At 36.7% G+C, this 22,019-nt stretch overlaps 1 protein-coding gene across 2 annotated transcripts; it reads right to left on the reverse strand.

The window, feature by feature from the left end:
* Positions 1-1,342: 1,342 nt before the first annotated feature.
* Positions 1,343-20,830, reverse strand: LOC143577690 (uncharacterized). Of its 2 annotated transcripts, none has more exons than XM_077061452.1 (16): positions 20,409-20,830; positions 13,612-15,933; positions 13,134-13,533; positions 12,498-12,726; positions 12,260-12,424; positions 10,717-10,989; positions 7,082-7,327; positions 6,639-7,001; positions 4,794-6,053; positions 4,662-4,718; positions 3,737-4,111; positions 3,157-3,380; positions 2,228-2,361; positions 1,891-2,151; positions 1,634-1,812; positions 1,343-1,538 (listed from the first exon to the last, which is right to left on the reverse strand). In XM_077061452.1, the coding sequence occupies exons 1-16, from the start codon at positions 20,749-20,751 to the stop codon at positions 1,443-1,445; spliced, it is 6,927 nt and encodes a 2,308-aa protein (XP_076917567.1). In that variant the 5' UTR covers positions 20,752-20,830; the 3' UTR covers positions 1,343-1,442. The 2 variants fall into 2 exon arrangements, with proteins under 2 accessions (XP_076917567.1, XP_076917566.1); XM_077061451.1 differs by having other exon boundaries at positions 1,343-1,553.
* Positions 20,831-22,019: the final 1,189 nt, after the last annotated feature.

A 22,019-nucleotide genomic window follows, 5' to 3' on the forward strand; every position in this document is an offset into this window, starting at 1 on the left:
AATTTACAAATTCGATTTTTTATATACAAATTTGCAAAATTATTTTGACCAATTACTCGTGGTTAACTATAATAAATGAGATGAGAAATTAATTAGAATGTCTCATGACTCGTGAATAGGTAAGATAAATAAGATGAGAAATTAGAGAATTGGAAATGAAATTAAAACCCATTTGCCAAAATTATTTTAACCCGTGACTAATGAAAATTTATGATGAATGAGATGAGAGATTAGAGAATTAGAAAGAAAATTATAACCCATATGCTAATATGGTTTTGCCCCATAACCCGTGGATAAGTAACATGAATGAGAAGAGAGATTAGGCCAAACATGAATAAGGGATTCGCACATCATCCTCATTATTTTCTTTTATTAGTATAGTTAGATATTACGTCTCTTAGTTCAAACACAAATAGTCCTTTAAATAAGAGTAAAGATAAGTTCATGATGATATACACAATTTAAAGATGACAATAGGTAGGGTTTTGATGATTATAACGTAATACCCGATTGCAAAGTTGTATGCAAAATACATATGAAGATTCCCATACTTAGGTACCCAAATACCCACATCAATTGTTTTGTAATTTGTATGATCGATCAATGCAGTTCTCTTAAAACCATGCATGACCACTTGTGTAACCTCCAATTTTCTCTTTGGTCAACCCTTTTAATTATTTTTTTTCCTTTTTTTTTTCAAAACTGTTCACTCAATCATGAGCATCTCGCCATCTCGGCTCATATTATGGTCGAACATGAGCCACTTCGCTGTAATTTTAAACTAATCAGAAGCCTCGTGAAAAAAGAAAACCGTATACAATCTACACTACCGTCCATTCTCAAACACAAGCTTCCATCGAAAAACACTATCGTCCAGGTATAACCTACTTATACAAGTTAGCTTAAGCCTAACCTGAGCTTCTAGCTTAATGTCACCGGCAACCACCAATATAAACATATTTGCATTAATTTTCATCATTATCAAAATAACACCAATATGAAATTTATATGATTTATAAACTTTGGTAACCCACTACTATAACTAGTCCTATTATATATAACACCAGCAATTAAAATATTTTCTCGTGATTAAAAAATAAAAAGCTTGATTCGATTATTATCATTTGTATGTGTACACAACACTTAACAGGTTTGTTAATGCTTCACGCAACTTTCTTGATCTCCACATGTTCTGTTAAATAATTGTTCTTAAAACTAAAAACAAATAATATTATTTTGTTAAATAATAAATTTAATACAAAAAAATTCCCCAAGAATTTCATGATTTACCCTATATATACACACACACACATATATAATATATATGCAACTCATAAGTATAGTCGGAAAAACACAAAACTCGGCTTAAATTGAAACAACACCGATAATGGGCCATGGGTTACGGGCCACAGGTCATGGGCTACGGGCAAGGGGCAAGTGGGTCATAGTAAATCTCTAAGTTGAACCAGCTTAACCGAACCATCACCACCACACGAAAGAAAACCGTTCGAAACAACTTGAATATCTGTCACAGCAGCCTGCAGTGTTTCAAACTTAATTCATAATTCAAGTGTATACCTCATCATACTATTCACTAAAAAAAAATCAAACCAAAAGGGTAAAAATGTCATACCCTAACAACCCCTCCAAACCCTCTTGAGCTAGGCTGAATAAAAGTATGCCTCTCATGCATTTTCGGCCAGTGATATACCAATTTCGCCCCTTTAGCATCCCAAAGCTTCACATCTCCATCTTTACTTCCAGTTAAGAAAAAACTAGTATTTTGAATAGCTGCTATTCTAGTAACACTCCCTAAAAACAAAATTTTAAAACATATAAATGTGTAGTGTTTTGTTGTAACAGGTCAAACAGGTCAAACCAAAAACTTACCAGAGTGAGCCTTCGGTATGTACCATAACATCCCGTTTCGGTTTTGATCCCCGTGTTTACTATGCAAGCCTGCAGTTGAAGACGCACTGAATTTTTGTTCAATATTATTATCAGAACTTTTATGTTTTTTCGGTCTTCGGGTCGCAATGTAACGGAAATCATGAACACCAACGTCTCCACCTTTTCCGCCTGTCACGATTAGGGGAGAAACCGAACCGCCTCCTATTTCATCAGCAAATACACAAATGGACCGTGCCCCTCCTAAAACACACGCACACGTTATTAAAACTAATTTAAATTATAAATCATTAAAGTGTCAAATTTATAAATTGCGAACCTTCATGACACATGATGGAAGCTCGGGACGTGGTGGGTGGAGAGAGTGTATCCCATATAACAACGTTAACGTTATTGGAGCTGTAACCAGCTGCAGCCACAATTGATCCACTTGAAGTAACATAAGTCACATCCCTGCAAAAAAATAAAAAATGAGTTAAGTTCGGTCTTCGCCCCTGTGGTTTGACCATTTCAACTAGTTCAGACCAAAAACTGAAACTTTCAACCCTTTTGAGTCACTATGGTTTCATTTTTGAACTCCTTTTGTCCTTATCACCAAATCTGTTAGATTTTTTCTGTTACTTTTTTATGACATGACCAAATTACCCCTGTTTTTTAAGTTCTTTCGAACTTAGCTAGTCCATTTTAACTAGTTCACTCCAAAAGAATTTAATAAACAAGTATTTTGGTCAAGTCATGAAAAAAACTAACGAAAAGAATCTGACAGAGTTGATGTTAAGGACATAAAGAGTTAGACAATGGATCCATAATGACTCAAAAGGGTTGAAGGTTTTAGTTTTCATGAACCATCCGGTGGGAAGGTCGTTTATGTGCACTTATTTAATAAACGAACGTACATCAACACATGTCTCGTTTGTTCATTTATGTTTGTGAAAGTTCATCCATTTAAATTTATTTACGTTCATTTATAATTGTTAGTATAAGTTCATTCGTTTACGTTCGTTAATATATTCATTTAACATTTTTACGTTCATAAAAAATTAGTCTAGTTTTAATAACTTTTTTGGCCCAACACATTGTTCACATTTACTTTTTAATTGGTTTTATCTCAATTATGTCCGTTGATTAACTTACGTGGACCGTTTGTTTATACCGTTAACAAACTAACACAAACACATTGTGTTCGACGGGTTTGTGTACAGGCATATATGCTACTGTTAAATCCAGATTTTGAGAAAAAGTACATACGATGTGTAGTTGTTAAAACACAGAGATGATTCAGTTGGACGAACATTGCTTCTCCCTCCAACCTCAAGCTGCCAGGTGCACACTGTCCCATCTAACGCGGCTGTAGCGAACCGCTGCCCACAGTGATCAAAATGAACGGCTGAGATTGACGCAAGAGCATATGGTGGTGGCACATTTGCAGCAGGAAGAACTCCGTATGTAGCTGTAGCTGTGCTTTTACCAAACTGTACCATAACATACCCATTACCACAAATAATATTAACTTATCAACTCCAAATATATCTTTATTTACTGTAAATTTGGGGCAATATCATATATACCCTTGAAAAACTAAACATATCATATATGCCCTTATAAAGTAGTTAAACTATCAACTACACCCAATTCATTAAAAACAATTTAATAAATAACCATTCTACCCTTTTCAAAAATTATAAAAAGTCATATATGCCTATCTTTAACTTTAAAAATTATTTACCCATTTTTAGCTTCAACATGTTTTTACCCATTTTTAACTTGAGTCCTTTATTATACGAAATTAAGCCTAAACTTTAATATGAAAGATGTATGTATGGTGTACCTCCCATAAATACACGTGTGTATTGCTTGAACCAACTAGAAAGAAAGGTCTAGAAGGGTGACTTGAGAACGCGCGTGTTTTAATATTATCTACAGTTGCAGGCGGGTCAACGAGTTCTTCGAAATCTTGTTGAATCTCCCAACCAAGAGTTGATGTGCTTACAGGTTTTGCTAAACCAACACCGATTGTGGCCCCACCTAAACCAAGGTGGGTCCCCTTTCGACTACCGAGGCCGATGCCGGGAGACACACATGTTGGAACTGGAGTTGACTCGGATCCAGCCCACCCGTCAGTTGGCCAGTCAACATCTGTCCAGATGTAGTTTGACTTGTCAAACGAAGATCGACCATCTTCCCAGTTATAAAATATTATCCCCTGAATCGATTGCATGTAAAAAGAATGTAAATAAAAGCTAATAATTCAATTTAACAAGTAGAGGTTGGAAAACAACTCAAAGGGGGTAAATAAACCAAACAAACACAAATGGGGCATGTAACATGTTCATGTTTAACTAAAACAAACAGATGAATGAACGATCGGACACAAACAATTAAACGAATGACGATTTCTTGTTCGTGTCTTTCGCTTAGAAAATGAATGTGTTTGTTTATGTTTGGCGTTAACAGTACAAACAAACGATTCAAGAACCTAAGTGAACATAACAAATGAACATAGATGAGTGAACATTTAGAAGTAAACATGAATATCATAAAAACAGACTAAACTGTAATGGATCTAAAAAGTTTTTTAATAAGTATATGCAAACAAACTCCAATAAATGAAAACTAACGAACATAAACAAACACAGATGAACAAACGTATATGAACGCACATAAATGAACTAAAACAAATGGACATAAATGAAGGAACAAGACATTCGTAACAATAAGGAACATAAAGAACAACAACTAACACAAGTTCTGACCTTTTTGTTGCAAGCAATTGCAGCTTGTTGTTGATCAATGGAGTTGATGCATAACGCCTGTTCAAGAATAAAAAACATAATAAGAATAAACTCTGTAATTTTGAGTAAATCCAGTGTAACAGAATAAGTTACCTCGAGCAGTTCTCCATTTATTTTATGTACTTCTTTAGGCTTCTGAAAAGGAGTGTGTTTATGGTCAACAGAATGGTCAACAGCTTCTTGACTTTCATTTTCAGAAGCTTCATGATCATGATCCCCTGTGATGGTTGTATAAACGTCACTCCATCCTTTAGAACATTTCTGTTTAATAAGCTGTGACCATTTTGAATATTCCACTGCAAAATCTCCACACAGCATTTTATGATCATCAAACAAACTCCATAGAGCTTCAAAAGTATAAAACCCGTCTTCATTATCCATTATTCTAGAAAAGTCAAAGTCAACACCTTGACCAAGACCCTGATAATTGGTAATCGGTGTTGACCTACACAGATTCTCCAACGACAATACTGTAGATCCATTTGACTCATCTTTCACCTTCTGCAGCAAAAACGATGCCAGCTGTTTTGCACAATAAGATAACGCGTGCTCGGATTCCACTTTCAGCAATTTAGCCAAAACAACTGTCACTAACTGTAACTGTTCGTTTGTACTATCATTAGACATGAAAGCTGAAAGCTTGCATGGAGGGTGAACAGGGTAACTATCTTCAAGATTCATAGGTAATAAACCAATTTGGTGTTTTAGAAATCCCGACATGAGGCCCCACAAAGACGCGCGTATAATTTGCCATTTATCCTTTTCAGGTATGCCATGACCATGACCATTTTGGGCATGTATCGTTAATCCAAGAGTTGAAACCGCCATTTCATTTAAATCCAACTCCTCAAATAATTTGGGAACATAATCTTTCAAAATTTTCATATTAGAGTCGAACGATACTGATTCATTTGAATATGTAAGCATTATCGGTTTCAAAACATAAATAAGGGTTTTTGGGTCTTTTTGAAACCAAGCTGATGTGAAATATAAGTAATATTCACATAAATCAAGAAACTTTTCGGCATAAGAATCACCGAGCAGTTTCAACCCACTTTTTAGCTTTGAGATCAATAATAGTAAATCCTTCATATAAATCCTGCACGAGTTTAACCAAGAATACCTGTTCTCAATTACTGTATTTGTGTGAATGGAATGCGGTTTTGTGTCACAGCAATTCATCATGCAAATTGTGTTGTATTTTGAGAATAAAAATGAAAAATCTTCAATACCCTTTAAAATGAGTTTTGGTAGTGTCGGGTAGGATGGATTTCCATTCAATGCAAAATGGTCATGTTGCAATATATGGCAAGCTATGAACATGAGGCCATGATTGTACAAAGAAACAATAATCTGAAAAAAATAATAATGAAATAAAATAAACTTTAAAGAAAATCGGTAATGAATAAGGCTGTAAACGAATCAAATGTTCCGCGAACTGTGTGGCAGGAAGTTTGTTTGTTTAATAAGCAAACAAACATGGACACGGAATTCTGTTCAATCAAATAAATGACCAAACATGAACAGAGGTCATGTTTGTTCATTTATGATCGTGAACATTCGGTAATGTGTTTGTTTATGTTCATTCATGTTCATTTGTTTATGTTCGTTCATTAAAGGCTATTTATATTTTATATTTTTTCGTTTATTATCCAAACATTTAAATCTTTTATATTTTTATATAGTTATTAACATATTTTTTGTATATGTTCTTTCAAATGTTAATGAACGGACACAGACAAATTTATTTCCTTAACTAACAAACATGAACTTTCATTCAAATATGTGTCCGCGAACCGTCGGTTTGACCAACAAAAGCTTAACAAACGAACTCGAACAAGGCCTCATTCAGTTCAGTTCAGTTCGGTCCGGTCCATTTACAGCCCTACTCATAAATCCATAATATGAAAACATGGTAGTTAGTAAACAAGTAAATACCATGTTAATCAGATGGTTACGGGTCAACGAATACTTCTGCTCAAAATACGCAAGCCCCGCGTTTAGCCTGCTTACAAAAGATGAAATCAGTGTGTTATACTGAACTTCAGATGATGGTGTGATATTTTGTGGCCAACTTGGATGTGTTATTAACAAATTTGCAATGTATTGCATAGCAAAACTGTATTTTGTGTGTGACACCACAGGCAACGCCACATCAGCTGAGGTCCAATTTGAGGAATGTGCAGATGGATTCAGTCTCTCCATAATAATTCGAGTTTCTGAATTATCTGATATTATACTTTTTTGTTCACAATTACTGAATGTATTGATAGAAGATGAAAGACACTCCAAAGCTTCAACCTAAAATAACAAAAAGGAATATTATAACTTAATGGGATTTTTGTGATAGATGAAAAAAATAATTGCTTGATGAAAATTACAGGTAAACCGCATCTGTTTAGTGAAGTAGAACTCATCAAAATGGCCCATCTATTAAGAGTTGCTGTATTTTGTTCTCCAATGGCATTCTTCATCTGGTTTTTAGTTGCTAACATTAAACAATATTGACCGACACTCGAAACTTTAAATGCTGCATGGTTGGATGAGATGGCCGGTTTATTGGTGGGAGAATTAACTTGCTCACCAAGCATGCTCGTGAAAGCTTTAGAGTAATTCCCTAATACCCACTGAAAATTACAGAAAAGACTTATGTTAGATATAGTTATTAATATTGTATTTTTAGGGTTTATTTGTACACGGGCCAAGTAGGCCTTAACGCAAACCAAATGAACACGAACAGAGCATGTTCGTGTTCGTTTGTTTAGCTTAACCGAACAACAGATTGTTGGATTCGTAGGCCTTGTTGGCCCGATTTATTATATGAAGTCAAAAGAGGAGACGGGTGTGGGCGGTCGGGCCCAAGCCCGGCCCGGTTTAGATTTCTTGCATAATAATTTACTAACCCTAGTTCAGTCTCTATATAAACAACATTATGTACTTGTAATATTTGGTCACTCAATAAAGATATACCTAGTTGCCACCCGTGGACGTAGGTCAGTTTAGACCGAACCACGTTAAATCCTCGTGTTCGTTTATTGCTTTCGTGTCGTGTTCGGTTTCGTGTGTGCGTTTAATCCTAACAAGTGGTATCTAGAGCTTAGGTTCGGATCACACGAAGAACACGGTGAACCAGTTCCGCGTGTCGCCGCCGCACCAGTGATCGGGGCTAGGGTTCCGCCGCGTTACCGCTAACTGCTGCTAGGGTTTCGCTGCCACCAGTTGCCACAGGTCAGATTCAGGTTGTCGATCTAGGTTTTCGGTGTTGGCAGCTAGCCGACGTATCCAGCGATCGACCGGAAGGTTGAAAAGAAGGCAGAAGTTTTGCGAGTTGAGATCCTACTTTGCAAAGTACGAGTCAATAACAGCGAATCAAGATCCTATTTTCGTTGAAGAACAGTTTCAAGTCAGAAGAAATTTAAAGAAACTTAGAACCAGTGCCAACCGCGTTTGTCAGGTTTATCGTTTCAGTTTAAAGTTTCGGTTTCTGATTTACAGTTCGTTATTCCGCTGCACGTTAAATAGGTTGATTGTTTAACAGAGTTCAGTAGAACAATCGTTAAGTTCAGGCTCGTGTTGCTGTGTCTGTCTCTGTTTTTTTTATCCAGTTTTTCGTTTTAGTCATTGTTATGGCAGAAGATGGAAAGGTTTCGATACAGAAGTTTGACGGACAGAAGTTCGGTTGGTGGAAGATGCAGATTGAGGCACTACTTTGTCAGAAAGACTTGGATGTAGTGTTCGAGGATGAAAAACCAGAAAAGTTGTCAGAAGCAGATTGGAAGAAGTTAGACAAGAAAGCTAGGGCTTGTATTACATTGTCGTTGTCGGAAGATATGGCGTTTAACGTCATGAAAGAAACCACAGCCCGTGGTATGATGGACGCACTATCCAACATGTATGAGAAGCCTTCGGCAGCGAATAAGGTCTATCTTATCAGAGAGCTAGTGACAACTCGAATGAAAGAGGGTGGGTCAGTTACAACTCATATCAATAATCTTAATTCGATCTTGTCCCGCTTAGTGTCAGTTGACATTAAGTTTGATGATGAAGTTCAAGGCCTCTTGTTATTATCCTCTTTGCCCGACAGTTGGTCGCAAACAGTGACTGCAGTTTGTAGTTCGTCTACAAATATTACTTTCGATGGGATTCGAGATCTGATTCTGGGAGAAGATTCAAGACGCAGAAGTTCAGGTGAATCATCAGGCAATATGCTAGTCACAGAAGGTAGAGGTAAAGGAAAACAGCGAGGCAGTGGGAGCAGGAAGAGGAGTCAGTCTAAGACTCGTAAGGATATTGAATGTTGGGGTTGTAAAGAGAAAGGACACTTCAGGAATCAGTGTCCGAATGGTAAGAAAGAGGTGAACGTTACAGAAGACGACACAGATGACGGGGTCAATAGTGATGAGGCTTTGGTTTGTAGTGTTGAGAGTAGCGTTGATGCTTGGGTGATGGATTCTGGTGCATCGTTTCATGCCACTCACTGTAGTGAAACGATGAAGAATCTTAAATTTGGGGATTTTGGAAAGGTTCGACTAGCGAATGATGATATTTTAGAGGTTACGGGTATGGGAGACGTTGATTTGATAACTTCAGCCGGTACTTCTTGGACTTTGAAAGACGTGAGGGTTATTCCAAGTTTGAAGAAACGTTTGATTTCAGTTGGGCAGTTGGATGACCAAGGGCACGATGTTAAGTTCGGGAATGGGCAGTGGAAAGTAGTCAAAGGGAATCTCGTGGTTGCTCGTGGCAAGAAAATGGGTTCGTTGTATATGGTCGATATGTCACCGAAAGGAGTGGATCCAGTTTTGGTGAAAGACAAAGTCCGGTTCACAGAATCTCGTGGGCAGAAGAAGGTTCGTTTTGCAAGTAACAAACCCAGAGCCAAAGTGAAGATTCAGGATGAACGAGCTAGGAAGGTTAAATCAGTTGGGGGACATCGTGACAGTGGGAGCACAGGTCGTGTTTCAGTAACAGTTCCAGGTCGACAGTGGATTAAGAAAACCAGTATTCCAGCTGTAAAAGTCTCTCCAATGAATTACTTGCTGAATATGGAGAGTGTTTGTTCTCAGGTTATCTCAGGATCCGGTAGTTCGTTACAGTGGGAGCCGGTAGGGACAGAGAATGGGTCAGGGGCAGTTTCAGCCGTGACTGACGTGTTGGAGCTCCGGGGAGCTTCAACGGGCCTTCTGGTTAATTGATGAGAAGGCGGTGGCAACTAGAAGAAGTTTAATGTTCAGATTACAGAAGTACAATCAGGAGTGCAGACGAGAGTACTCAAGGCCTCCGAGTGGGAGATTGTTGGGTTCGTAGGCCTTGTTGGCCCGATTTATTATATGAAGTCAAAAGAGGAGACGGGTGTGGGCGGTCGGGCCCAAGCCCGGCCCGGTTTAGATTTCTTGCATAATAATTTACTAACCCTAGTTCAGTCTCTATATAAACAACATTATGTACTTGTAATATTTGGTCACTCAATAAAGATATACCTAGTTGCCACCCGTGGACGTAGGTCAGTTTAGACCGAACCACGTTAAATCCTCGTGTTCGGTTTCGTGTGTGCGTTTAATCCTAACACAGATCGCGCGCACAAACAACTATATGAATAGGGTTTTCTTGTCCGTACTCGTTCGTTAAGAAAATGAATGTGTTTGTGTTCGTTTATGCTCATTCATTGAGAGTATAAGCAAGGGTTCACGAACATAGATGAACGGATCTTGCAGAGCTATAACCGACTAAATCAACATAAACAAATGAACATAAATGAATTTAAATGAACGGACACTCATGAACATAAATGAGCGAACGAGACGTGTTCATGTTCATGTTCATTTAATTAAACAAACAAAAATATATGAACTTCCCAACGAGCGATTCACTGAACGTTCGATTCGTTTATAGGCCTAGGCCTAACTTAAGGTTTCTATAAAGTTTCTGGTTCCTTTCTCTAGAGTTAAACATGTAGTCATTTTTCCAACTTAAAATAAGCAAAAATTAAGAAGATAAAATAGTTAGAAATTATGACCTCAAGAATGCTTGATTTCCAGTAGTCGCCATTTTCATAAGCGGATGGAAGCAGGAACTTGGATATAAGATGGTGTTCAGATGGACCATTATACCCTTCAACAAGACGACAAATTACAAGAGCAAGTTGTTCATCTCCAAGAGTTTTTGAACAAACATTGATAGCAGAAGCAGTATCACCTCCAAGCAAAAAGAAAGCAACCGCAAGCTCTAATTGATGTCTTCCCATTAACACATACGCATTTTTCAAAGCAGCAGCCTTATTTTTCTCATCCTGTGCCAATAAATTCAACATTTTCAAAAGCCAATTTCATGATAATTGTTAAAAGGGGCAATTTTACACAATAGCCATCAAATTTCTTAAGTGTATCAGTAAAGTCTCACTCAAATGTTCTTTTGTTCCTCATGTTCCAATTTTATATGATTTTTCAAATATATGCTCATTTTTTTTAGTTCAAGTGAAACAAATGAAACACCAAAATAGTAACCAAGATTCAGGAAATATTGCTAAGCACGAGAAGGCCTATGCCGAGAATCAACACGCCTTCATTCCTTTTGCTTTTGATACATTTGGCTCCCTTGCACCTGATGCTGCTACGATTCTGAAAAGAGTCCAACAGGTCGTGCACAGTAACTTATCGACGCCGAAGAATTATAACCATGTTTTCAGTAGGATCGGATTTGCCATTCAAAAGGGCGGTGGCGCAGCTTGTTGCACGCTTACCTGCTTCTCTATTGTAATTGGATCCTTTTGGTTTGAAATATAAACAATAGAATCATAGTTATCAAATGCGATAAGCGCTCGAAAGCGTTGAGGCTGGGTCTAGCGCCCAGGCGATAAACGCAAAAAAAGCGCCCGATTTTGAAAAAAAAGCGCACATTAAAAAAACAAAAAATTTAACTTAAATAGAACATCTTATGAAGAACACATATATTCACAATCCTTGACATCAGGTTTTTAAAGAAAGAAATCCGAATTTAGGTTTTTTAAGAACAAAACTAACCTGTAACTAACCTTTAAATTCTTAGTTTATTGATGATTTTGTGTGCTATAATATTGATTGTGGAATAGTGGAGTGTTAGGCACTCCTAGAGAATAGGAACAGAATATTAAAGGGAATTTAATACGCATGGGGAGCTTTGGGAAAATAAGACTGCGCATTAAATATCTGCTGCATGCTAATCGCAATTAATGCGCCTGGCGCTTTAAATGCGCTTAAGCGCAAAAAGCGCACGCTTTTAATAACTATGAATAGAATATATGTTTCATTTTCCTCAATTTTGAGAATTTGCTTATTTGCTTTTCTTTTTTGGTAAATTACATAAATGGTCCCTTTAATTTACATTTTAGATAAGACTTCTATAAAATTTTGTTACAAGGGATAAACTCGTCAATTACATGAGGTTAACAAAAACCGTTAACTAAAGTTAGCCTAAGACCACAACTTTTAAACATTAGACCACAAAGGTGTTACTGTGAAAAACACGTTACTATTGCTTGATGTTTTCCCTTGTTAAAAAGATCAACTAACGATTTGACTAACCTGGAAATTACGTGAAAGAAATGCCACTAGCGGTTTATCTTTTTCATCTTTACTGATTTTAAAAAGACCTGCTAAAACTTGCACTCTGTTTAAAGCTATGTAAAGAAGTGTGCAAGCTTTTGGATCCTTATTTTTCAAATATTGCTGTTTTGCCAGTCTCTCCATCTGCAACAAAGAAAATGATTTGACTTTTTTTACAAAAGTATAAGATCCAAGTCTTTGACTTATGAAATAGTACCTTAACTCGCAACTGTGTTTTGTTTGTGTACCAAAATCCAACACCAATTTTGCGCATTTCTTGCCAAGATGAATCATTGTTAAGAAAAGAGTCAAATAAACTATCTTGACAGTCAGAGTGAAAAGCCCAAGCAATAAGGCCCGAGTCAATGGTCAACTCTCCCGCCGATGGCAACTTCCCTACTCTTCTTGCACAATACAACTGCTGAAATCTTACTGCAACCCAATACCTTAAAAAAGTAGAGTGAAAAAGGCATTAACTATAACTAGTTGAAACTAGAACTTAAATCTAGATATGTAAATGAACCAAGCCGCTCGTAGGAATTTAATATGCAAAAAGGAACTTTACTAAGAAAAAATAGATAGTATTTTGGATTTTTATGATAATTCCCCTAAGAATTATATTTAAAAAATATATAAAAATAATTAAAAACGTACATAGATTACTTGACGTATGATAAACAAACCGAGGTCGAGCTTTAGAAATAGAGTTTGATACGAGCTGAGCTCTCTTAAGTTAAACGAGTTGAGGTCGAGTCTAGTAGGGCTCGGGTTCAGGATCAGCTCAGGCTCGGATCCACTCGGCTCAAATCTTAGAACAAATGCATCATTAAAAATATATAAATTATATAATTACCTTCGACCAGATTCATCGAGACCACCATATGGTGAAGACGCGTTTGAATTACTAATTTCATCAAGTAGATCAACAACCGCAAGAATTTGCATCTTTTCAGTGTTAGTAATGGCTGAAACATCCTGCAACTTCTCAAGTGACTCACTGAGTCCACTCAGTCCAGATCTTGAAGAACTAGAATTCGAATTCGTGGAACCATTAGAATCCCATGAAGAATAATCGAATTGGCCTAAACTAGGATTAGAATCCCATGTAAACGCTTTATTGTTTGACTTTTCTGAAAAAAGTCCTTCAACATACTCTGACAAACTCATTTGGGGAATCCTTTTCAAATCAGCATTATTAGAAGATAAATGTTCCAACAGATGTCGGAGGGTGCTTTGTGCACGTTTCCAGTTGCCTGAATACATTAATTATATAATAATATAATATTAGAATATCCACAACAACCTTATAAATACTCACCAGTTTAAAGTACCTGAATAAATATTGACTAAAAGTGCTTCTGGGTGGTAGGTAGGTAGAGATCCAGCAACACGTGCGGTTATTTCCAAAATATTTGATAAACCAATATCCTTAATATTATAATATTTCTCTGTGTTCATTTTTATAGAACACTTTTCAAAATCATGAGCATCAGAATCACTAGCAATTTGAGGTAGTGTACATTTGGACATGTGTTTGTGTGGAAGTAACCAATGGCTTAAAAGACAAAAATAACCATCATGAACGATCACACCTGTTGCTTGAGGCCCCCATATGAAGTCAAAGATTGGAGGGCCAGTCTGACTTTTTGCAAGGCAAAACCACATGTTACTATCCTTTGACTTTTCTATTATATGACCTTCACAGCGCCTCATGGAGTACACTTGCACTTCATTCGGCAAACAAACTCCAAGTATTAACTGACCGTTACTTATTGTTAACCAACTTAATCTTACCACTGGACCATCAAGATCTATGCTTTCTTCAAGTAAAAAACTCCCATTTTCTCCAAGGTATACGGGTTCCCATATGTGAAGGGTACTATGGTCATTTGACCCGTCATTGGTACATACAGTAGCAATCTTTCTACCACAATCGGTTACACTTACTCCTGTCACGGGCCCCACATGTGCAGCAACCGCGCCTACTAATTCCCACTCTTCATCACCACTTTTCCATAGTTTTAAACTACCATCAAAACAGCCAGTAACTAAGTGATATTGAACACGATCGTCGAGTACTCCACTAGCAAAACTTGTAACATTATCACGATTGTAAGGATTTGGGAACGAAGACGAGCTACAATCAACAAGTATAAAATATTTCTTCCCGAAAATCTCACTTTCAAACAAATATGCGGCGGTTTCTGCAGTCTCCTTAAAGCCAACTTCCGAATGGTGAATCGTGATTTCCCATGACAATGCCTGAAAGTGATCTTTCCATACAGCTAACACCATAAACTTGTTACAATCAGAAGTAAAAAAAGTTGACCAAATACTTGTAGGCCCACTTTCCTCACTACTAGAAGTGAAAGGAATAGTAAACAGTTTATTACACAATACAGAATCCTCACTTTGACTAACTTTGACTGAAAAACAATCTATGCCACCAGCATGTCCCATTAGTAGAACCCTATGATCATCTATTATCAGTGGAGCCCACTTCAAGTTGGTGTATTTGCATTGAGAATCATGACCTACAAACTGTCCAATAAGCTTGTAGCCCGAGTTTAACGGTAAGCCCATTGCACTATTGGAAAAAGACCAAAACAATATCACTCCGTTGACATCCAAAGAAACCGCAAGTCCAGGATAACCAACATGAGAATGCCATTCAATTTGCAAAATCTTTCCAGTATGACCATTTATGTTTAAACTTCTTTTAGCAATTGACGAAAGTGAGTCTTCTGATGATGTTTGTTTATAAAACTGTGACCATATTAAATGATTACATGGTAATAAGCGAATCACAGAGGATACATCTGGCGGGCCAAAAAACCCGTTTCTTGATATAACAGATTTGTGAAGTGGGAAGCTTGTTTCAGTCTTAGAACCCAATAATTCTCGTTTTTTACACAATGTAACGCGTGGGAATCTTAACGGGGAAATATCATCAATACAATGAACAGCCCAGAAAGTTATAAGCGTTTGAGGACCGAAACATATTAACCAATCACATTTTCCCGGTTTGCCAACGTGATACTCTTCCGAAGGAAAATAATGACTACCGTCATTACCGATATTAACGATACCATCAAGCTCAGTGGCCCATCTTACAAATACATTTGAGCCCAAATTGCCATTTACTGTTTGATTTATCTCTATTGTTGCAGAAACTCGAAATGTTAACCCGTTTGGTCTGCCAGTTTTTCGGGGTCGCCCATCATCGATCTCACTCCACAACCTTACGGTTCCATCATCACAACATGTTAACAAAACGAGCTTTAACGGGTGTTTTGGTTTCTCTTTCCATTGGTTAGCTACTAAAGGCCTCCACTGGATCATGGAAACTGCTATGTGATGATGGAGCTTGGTTTTGATGCATTTTGATTTTCCATCACAAATTAATACTGATGTGGAATGTTTGTTTAGAGGTGCTGTTGCAAACGGGCCTTCAATGGATGAGGTGGTGGATATTAAAGATTGAGGAACCTCGGGTTTAAATTTCCAATATAATTCCCATGAGAGCTCGTTCTTTTTCCATAAAATAATATGATTTCCAACTGATATTAGACCGTCTCCTGAACCGGTCCATTTGATGGCTTCAACCTTTGTGGCTTGCACAAGTATTGCAGTCTGCCTCCAACAAAAAGAACCTGAATATGAGTAACAAAGTTCAAATGTACAACATTCAAATTTGAGAGTAAAAAGTTAACGTTCAGTATATTGTGTTCACTATTAAACGAGTGCAATACTTGGCGATAAGGGTAGTTTGGTTGATCTCGAAGGGGTGGTTTGGAAGATCTAAAGTCTAGATTTAATAGTTAAAATAGTTTATTATTTCAAAGTTTGATAGAACTAGAGATTGATTGTGTTTCCTAATTCCTAGTTTCAATGTTCCTTAAGTTGTATGCCTGTATAAGGCTTATTAGGTTTATTAGTTTCTTTGCATCTTGTATTCATTCGTCAATTAAATAAACAAAATTCACTTTCGTGTTGGATGGTTCGAACCAATTTCACTTGTGTAATCTTTAACACTTAGTGTCTCCTGATCTACACAGATCTGTCTATTATTAGCCTAGTAGCCCTTACAAACAACACTGAAATACCATCTATCTAGCATTTGAAGTACAAAGTGCTTCTAAGGTTGTTGATTACTTAATTGGTGTATGCAGTTAGAGATCAACTAAGCAGTTAATGTGGAAAAATATCGCTTATCGGTCAATGACCGATATCTGAGATACCGGTTATCGCAGTGAGATATCGGTGGGATATCGGTAATTTTAATATCATGAAAAATTCATATATATAGCAATTTAACACTAATGATTCAGTATAGTCTCCCACCATTAACAAATTAACCTTTTCTAAATTGCAAAACACTAACAATCGTAGCAAGTAAGAACTGATTAAGACTTAAAGCACCAGTACTGAACACTAAACGTTGATAATTAAGACTTAAAACACTGATATCGGGAATATCGATGATATATCGGTCAAATATTAGTCCAATATCGGTCAAATATCGGTCAATATCGTTGATATTATCGGTACTGATTGATATTCTGGATATTTTGAACTGATATTCTGATTTATATATCACCAAGGGACCGATAACCGATATATCACTGATATATCGGTGATATATCGGCGATATCAACTGCATAGGAGATCAATTGCAGGATTTTGTCAAGGGGATTAAGGCAGAAAACCGGTGGAAGCTAGATTCGAACCTAAAGCCTTTGCTAGATGGACTCAAACGCTTACCACTACGCCACCCCCTTCGAGGTTTGACATTGCAATGCTTGAGGCTCAAGTCTTAGGCATACAAAGAAAGGTGTTAAGATAGTATAAAGATAGCCAACATATAGACGGTTCACCCGTCAATTCTCATCAAACAAAAAAAACTAGTGAGAACCTTAAGAACTAGATCTCTTCCATAATCAGCAAAGATAGCATCTTATACTCAACCAATCTTAGTTTACAGTTCACTATCTAGTGTTCACTGCCTCATGCTCTACACAGATCTGTCCATTTTCAAACCTAGTAACGTTTTAAGTTTTAACCATTGACGTCGAATATTCAAAATCCTTCCAGGGTGAGTGCTTGGTGTACATAATTAGATATCAATTCAATTGCAAGTATTTTATCAATTTGAATCTCAATTCCATGTCACATTCAGTCAATTAACATTTCAATTAAACTAGCAGTATAAAATTAACCTTAAATTTTATAATTCCTAGCTAGAAAGCACGGAAACGTGAAAGACAGTGGAGTCCCCGTCCTGGGGACGGGTATGCCGGTGAAACGTTTCCCGGCCGCTTCTGAAAATCGGGGACAGGATGTTATAAGTTTCCGGGTTTGGGTACGGCGTCGTAGAAGTTTCTGAAACATTTCCTTAAAAATTTAGGGTTTTTTGATTAATTTTTCAAATTCCTAAAATAGTTTTCTAAATAAATTATAATATTAGACGATCGACGGCAGGGAATAAAGTAAACAAACCGTCCATATATCTTCTCATAATACTCCATAATCTCAAACTCACGGTCAGATCAGCCCATACTCCATAATCTTCTCATAATCTCATTATCAATTCTCAAAGTAATTCTTTGTTTATCAATATTCAATTATTCATCAATCATCACTTTATATCAATATATATCTATTTTGGACTTTGTTTTATATATTGGTATTTTTTTAATATTTTTTTGGGTCGTACCCTTGCCGTACCCGTATCTTGGATTTTTGATTTTGCTGTTTCCCATACTCGTAGCGTCCCCATATCCTGGTCCCGTACCCATTCCCATGCTACTTATATTCCTAATTCCGTGTTCCTTAAGTTGTTTGCCTATATAAGGCTTATTAGCGTTATTAGTTTCTTTGCATCTTGTATTCGTTTTTCGATTAGATAAAAGAAAAGAGTCGCTTTCGTGTTGGAAGCAGCAAGGCCGACTTTGAGGGGGAGCGGGGAGGGTGACCGTCCCCGAATTCACCCCTGTGAACTCAAATTAAAAAAAATATATATGTATTTTAAAAAAGCACAATCCAAATCATAATCAATAAGCCCATTAGAAAATTTATTTGTTTAAGGCCAAAAAATAAAACTCTTTTAACTAACAGCCCAAATTTTGTCTCGCCTTCAGCCCAAAATTTTTTAAAGGATAACGACCTGGGAAGCAGAAGCGAGTGGTTGTGTTTGGTTCAAACTGATTTCACTAGTGTAATCTTTAAAAAAAATATTGCCTCCTAATCTACACAGATCTGTCTATTATCTAACGTAGCGTCTAATGTGCAAAGTCCTTTTAGGGCTGTTAATTGGCATATATAGTTGCTAGTTCAACACAAATTGCATGAAACAGTCAATAGGTTTTAAGAAACCGATTTTTGCTAGGGAGATCTGCTATGAGACTTGGTTGGGGTGCTTTGAAGATTGGTACCAAGTAAACCGATTCTCCATGGAGGAGGTTCCCCCAACCCTGGCTTATTAGTTTCTTTGCATGTTGTATTCGTTTGTCGATCAAATAAAAGAAAAGAGTCACGTTCATGTTGTAACCAGAAGCGAGTGTTTGCTTTTGGTTCAAACCGATGTCACTTGTGTAATCATTAACATTCACCACCTCCTGATCTACACAGATCTGTCTAATTTCTAACCTAGCAACCTTTCAATCAATAACATCATATAATAATCAACACCAATTCAATAATCTCTTTCTAACATCTAATGTTCAAAGCCCTTCTAGGGTTGTTAATTAGTACATATAATTACTAGTTACACATCAATTGCAGCAAATTGCCAGTTACAATCTCAATTCCATAAAATCAACAACCAACAACACAATTAAACCAGTAGCTAAGGTTTACACAGACTAACTACGTTCAGAAGCGCATGCTTGTGTTTGGTTCAAACCGATTTCACTTATGTAATCTTTAATATTCACTGCCTCCTAACCTACACAGATCCGTTCTAGGGCTGTTAATCGGCATCTATAGTTGTTAGTGAAACATAAATTGCAGTATATATATATATATATATATTGTCATTTAGGATCTCAATTCCATGAAATTAACAGTCAATAACAACTCAATTAAAACAGTAGTACAATAGGTTTTAAAAAACCGACTTTTGCTAGGGAGATCTGCTATGAGACTTGGTTTGGGTGCTTTGGACTGGAGATTGGTACCAAGTAAACCGATCCTCCATGGAGGAGGTGCCCCAAACCCTTAGGCTTATTAGTTTCTTTGCATCTTGTATTCACATAAAATAAAAGTCTCACTTTCACGTTGGAATCAGAAGTGAGTGTTTGCGTTTGGTTCAAACCGATGTTACTATGCAATCATTAACATTCACCACCTCCTGATCTACACAGATCTGTCTATTATCTAACTTAACAACCTTTAAATCATTAACATCAAATAATAATAAACACCAATGCAGTACTCTCTTTCTAGCATCTAATGTTCTAAGTCCTTCTAGTGTTGTTAATTGGCACATATAGTTAGTTAGTTAGTTACACATCAAAGTCAATTGCAATATATTGTCAGTTAGAATCTTAACTCCATGATATTAAGTCTAGGGCTGTTCAAAAAGCTCGGGCTCGTGGTTCACTCGATAAAACCTCAAATAAAACTAGCTAAAAAAACTTGATTTGAAACAACCAGAGCTTAGTTGGCTCATTTTTGTGGCCGAGCCAAAATCAACCATGTTTCGGCTCGTTAGCTCGATCTTAGGCTCGTTTAACTTCAAAACCGAGCTCAATCCTAGCTTAGCTGCCTTGTTTAATTTCGAGCTTGAGCTCAAAATCACCCTGGCTCGACTATTAACACTCAATAACAACTCAATTAAAACAGTAGTATAAAATTAGGGGAAAGTTAACATACAAATTAAATTAGAGTGCTAACTGTGAGAACCAAGTAGTGTAATTATACATAACCACACTACTTGTATATATAATTACACTACTTGATTCTCACAATTAGCACGTTAATTTAATTTGCATTTGATCCAAACCTATAAAATGAACCCTAAAATTTACTTATTATCAGTTAGGATCTCAATTCATATAATCAACAGTCAATAACAACTCAATTACGACAGTAAGATAACCGAAACCCCGAACAAACCAACACTAACCTTCCGAACTATGAGAAAACACACCGACACAATTCTCCAAGCCCGCGGCTACTTCACCACCACACGAAGACGACGTGTCCGGAGACCACGCCACGGCCGTCACATCACCGTAACCGTCAGCCGAAACCTCAATCACCTGCCGGAAAACCGGATCAGTTTCGGATGAAACCGGAAACTGAGAGATGACGAGAAGTGATGAGGCGGCGTAGGCTACCCATGCGTGGCCTAAATAGTCCGGTAACCAGTCGATGGCGGATTCGGGTCGGGTCGGTGCGGGAGGGATGGTGTCGGATTTGATTAGGTGGAAGTTGAGATCGGCGGTTACGGTGGGTTGGTGGTGCATCGGGAGAAACGGGTTTTAATTACTTGTTTTCTTTTTCCGGTGGGTTGGTGACTGAGGAAATAGGTATCAGACGACAATACTTTACGGTATCGGATTTTTGCTAACGGTGTGGCAGTGAGCACATTTTCGGTACCAATTTTTTTATTTTTAAGAATTAAGGATTGGGAATTAAACTAAAAAACTAGGGAAGAGCAACTGGTACCGAACATGGACAGGTGTGTACCGGTACAAATGCAAGTATTTTGGTATAGGTAACAATATCATGTTTTTAAGAAAATCAGAAACATGGAATTTGTGATTGTGATCGGTAACGGGACCGGTATTAATCGAATTTGGTAATGATGTTGTGCATGTACTGAACCGAGCATTCGGTACCGGCAAGGCTGACTATGAAGCAGGGGCAGGTGATCGACAAACCCCGACCCAACACCCCAATAGGCTTGAATTTTTTTTTATATTAAATTATATATATATATATATATATATATAAGGGTTCAAATAAGAATAAGGAATTTTTTAAAAATTGTAAGAACCAATAAATTTTTGACATTTGGTATTAAAAATTATGGTGAAAGAACAATTCTAAGAAACTATGTTGGTTATAATGATGAAAGAGTAATTCTAGAAAACTATGTCGGTTATTGGTAATTTTAAATATCAACTATTGATTAACATGATCCAATGACTATGATTTATTCCTAGTTTTCCTAGGAAACTACTTATTTTTAGGATAACCCTCCCATATATATATATATATATATATATATATATATATATATATATATATATATAAGATAAAATACAATAATCTTTAACGTACAAAAATATCTATATTCATGAAATTGATCCATAAAATCACATCATACCTGATTAATCATCGATTCACCGAAAAAACATATTTTGATCATTGATCGATTGTTTTTTTACTTTTCTTCACGAAACCCGTTTTGAGCGTATTACGGATTCTTGAGCGTTTTTTGTATTTTGGCTTTTGAGCGTTTTTGTTTCTTGGCCTTGAGCGTAATTCACGTACGTTTTTGTACGTTAAGAACTATTGTACGATAACCTAACTCTTTCTCTCTCTCTCTACATATATATATATATATATATATATATATATTGAAAAATATATATGTGTTTTTAATGTTTAAACCTAATTATTCAACTAAGTTAAGGCCTAATATTTTCTTCTTCAGCCCAAAAAAAAATTTCACAATACTCGGAGACAGGCTTAGGTACCGGTACAAAGATTTTGAGAAATTCAGGAT

Source organism: Bidens hawaiensis, unplaced genomic scaffold (assembly GCF_021521415.1).
Source record: "Bidens hawaiensis isolate Kalapana, Puna unplaced genomic scaffold, B.hawaiensis_p1.1 tig00028766_1, whole genome shotgun sequence".
NCBI classification, from domain to species: Eukaryota; Viridiplantae; Streptophyta; class Magnoliopsida; order Asterales; family Asteraceae; genus Bidens; species Bidens hawaiensis.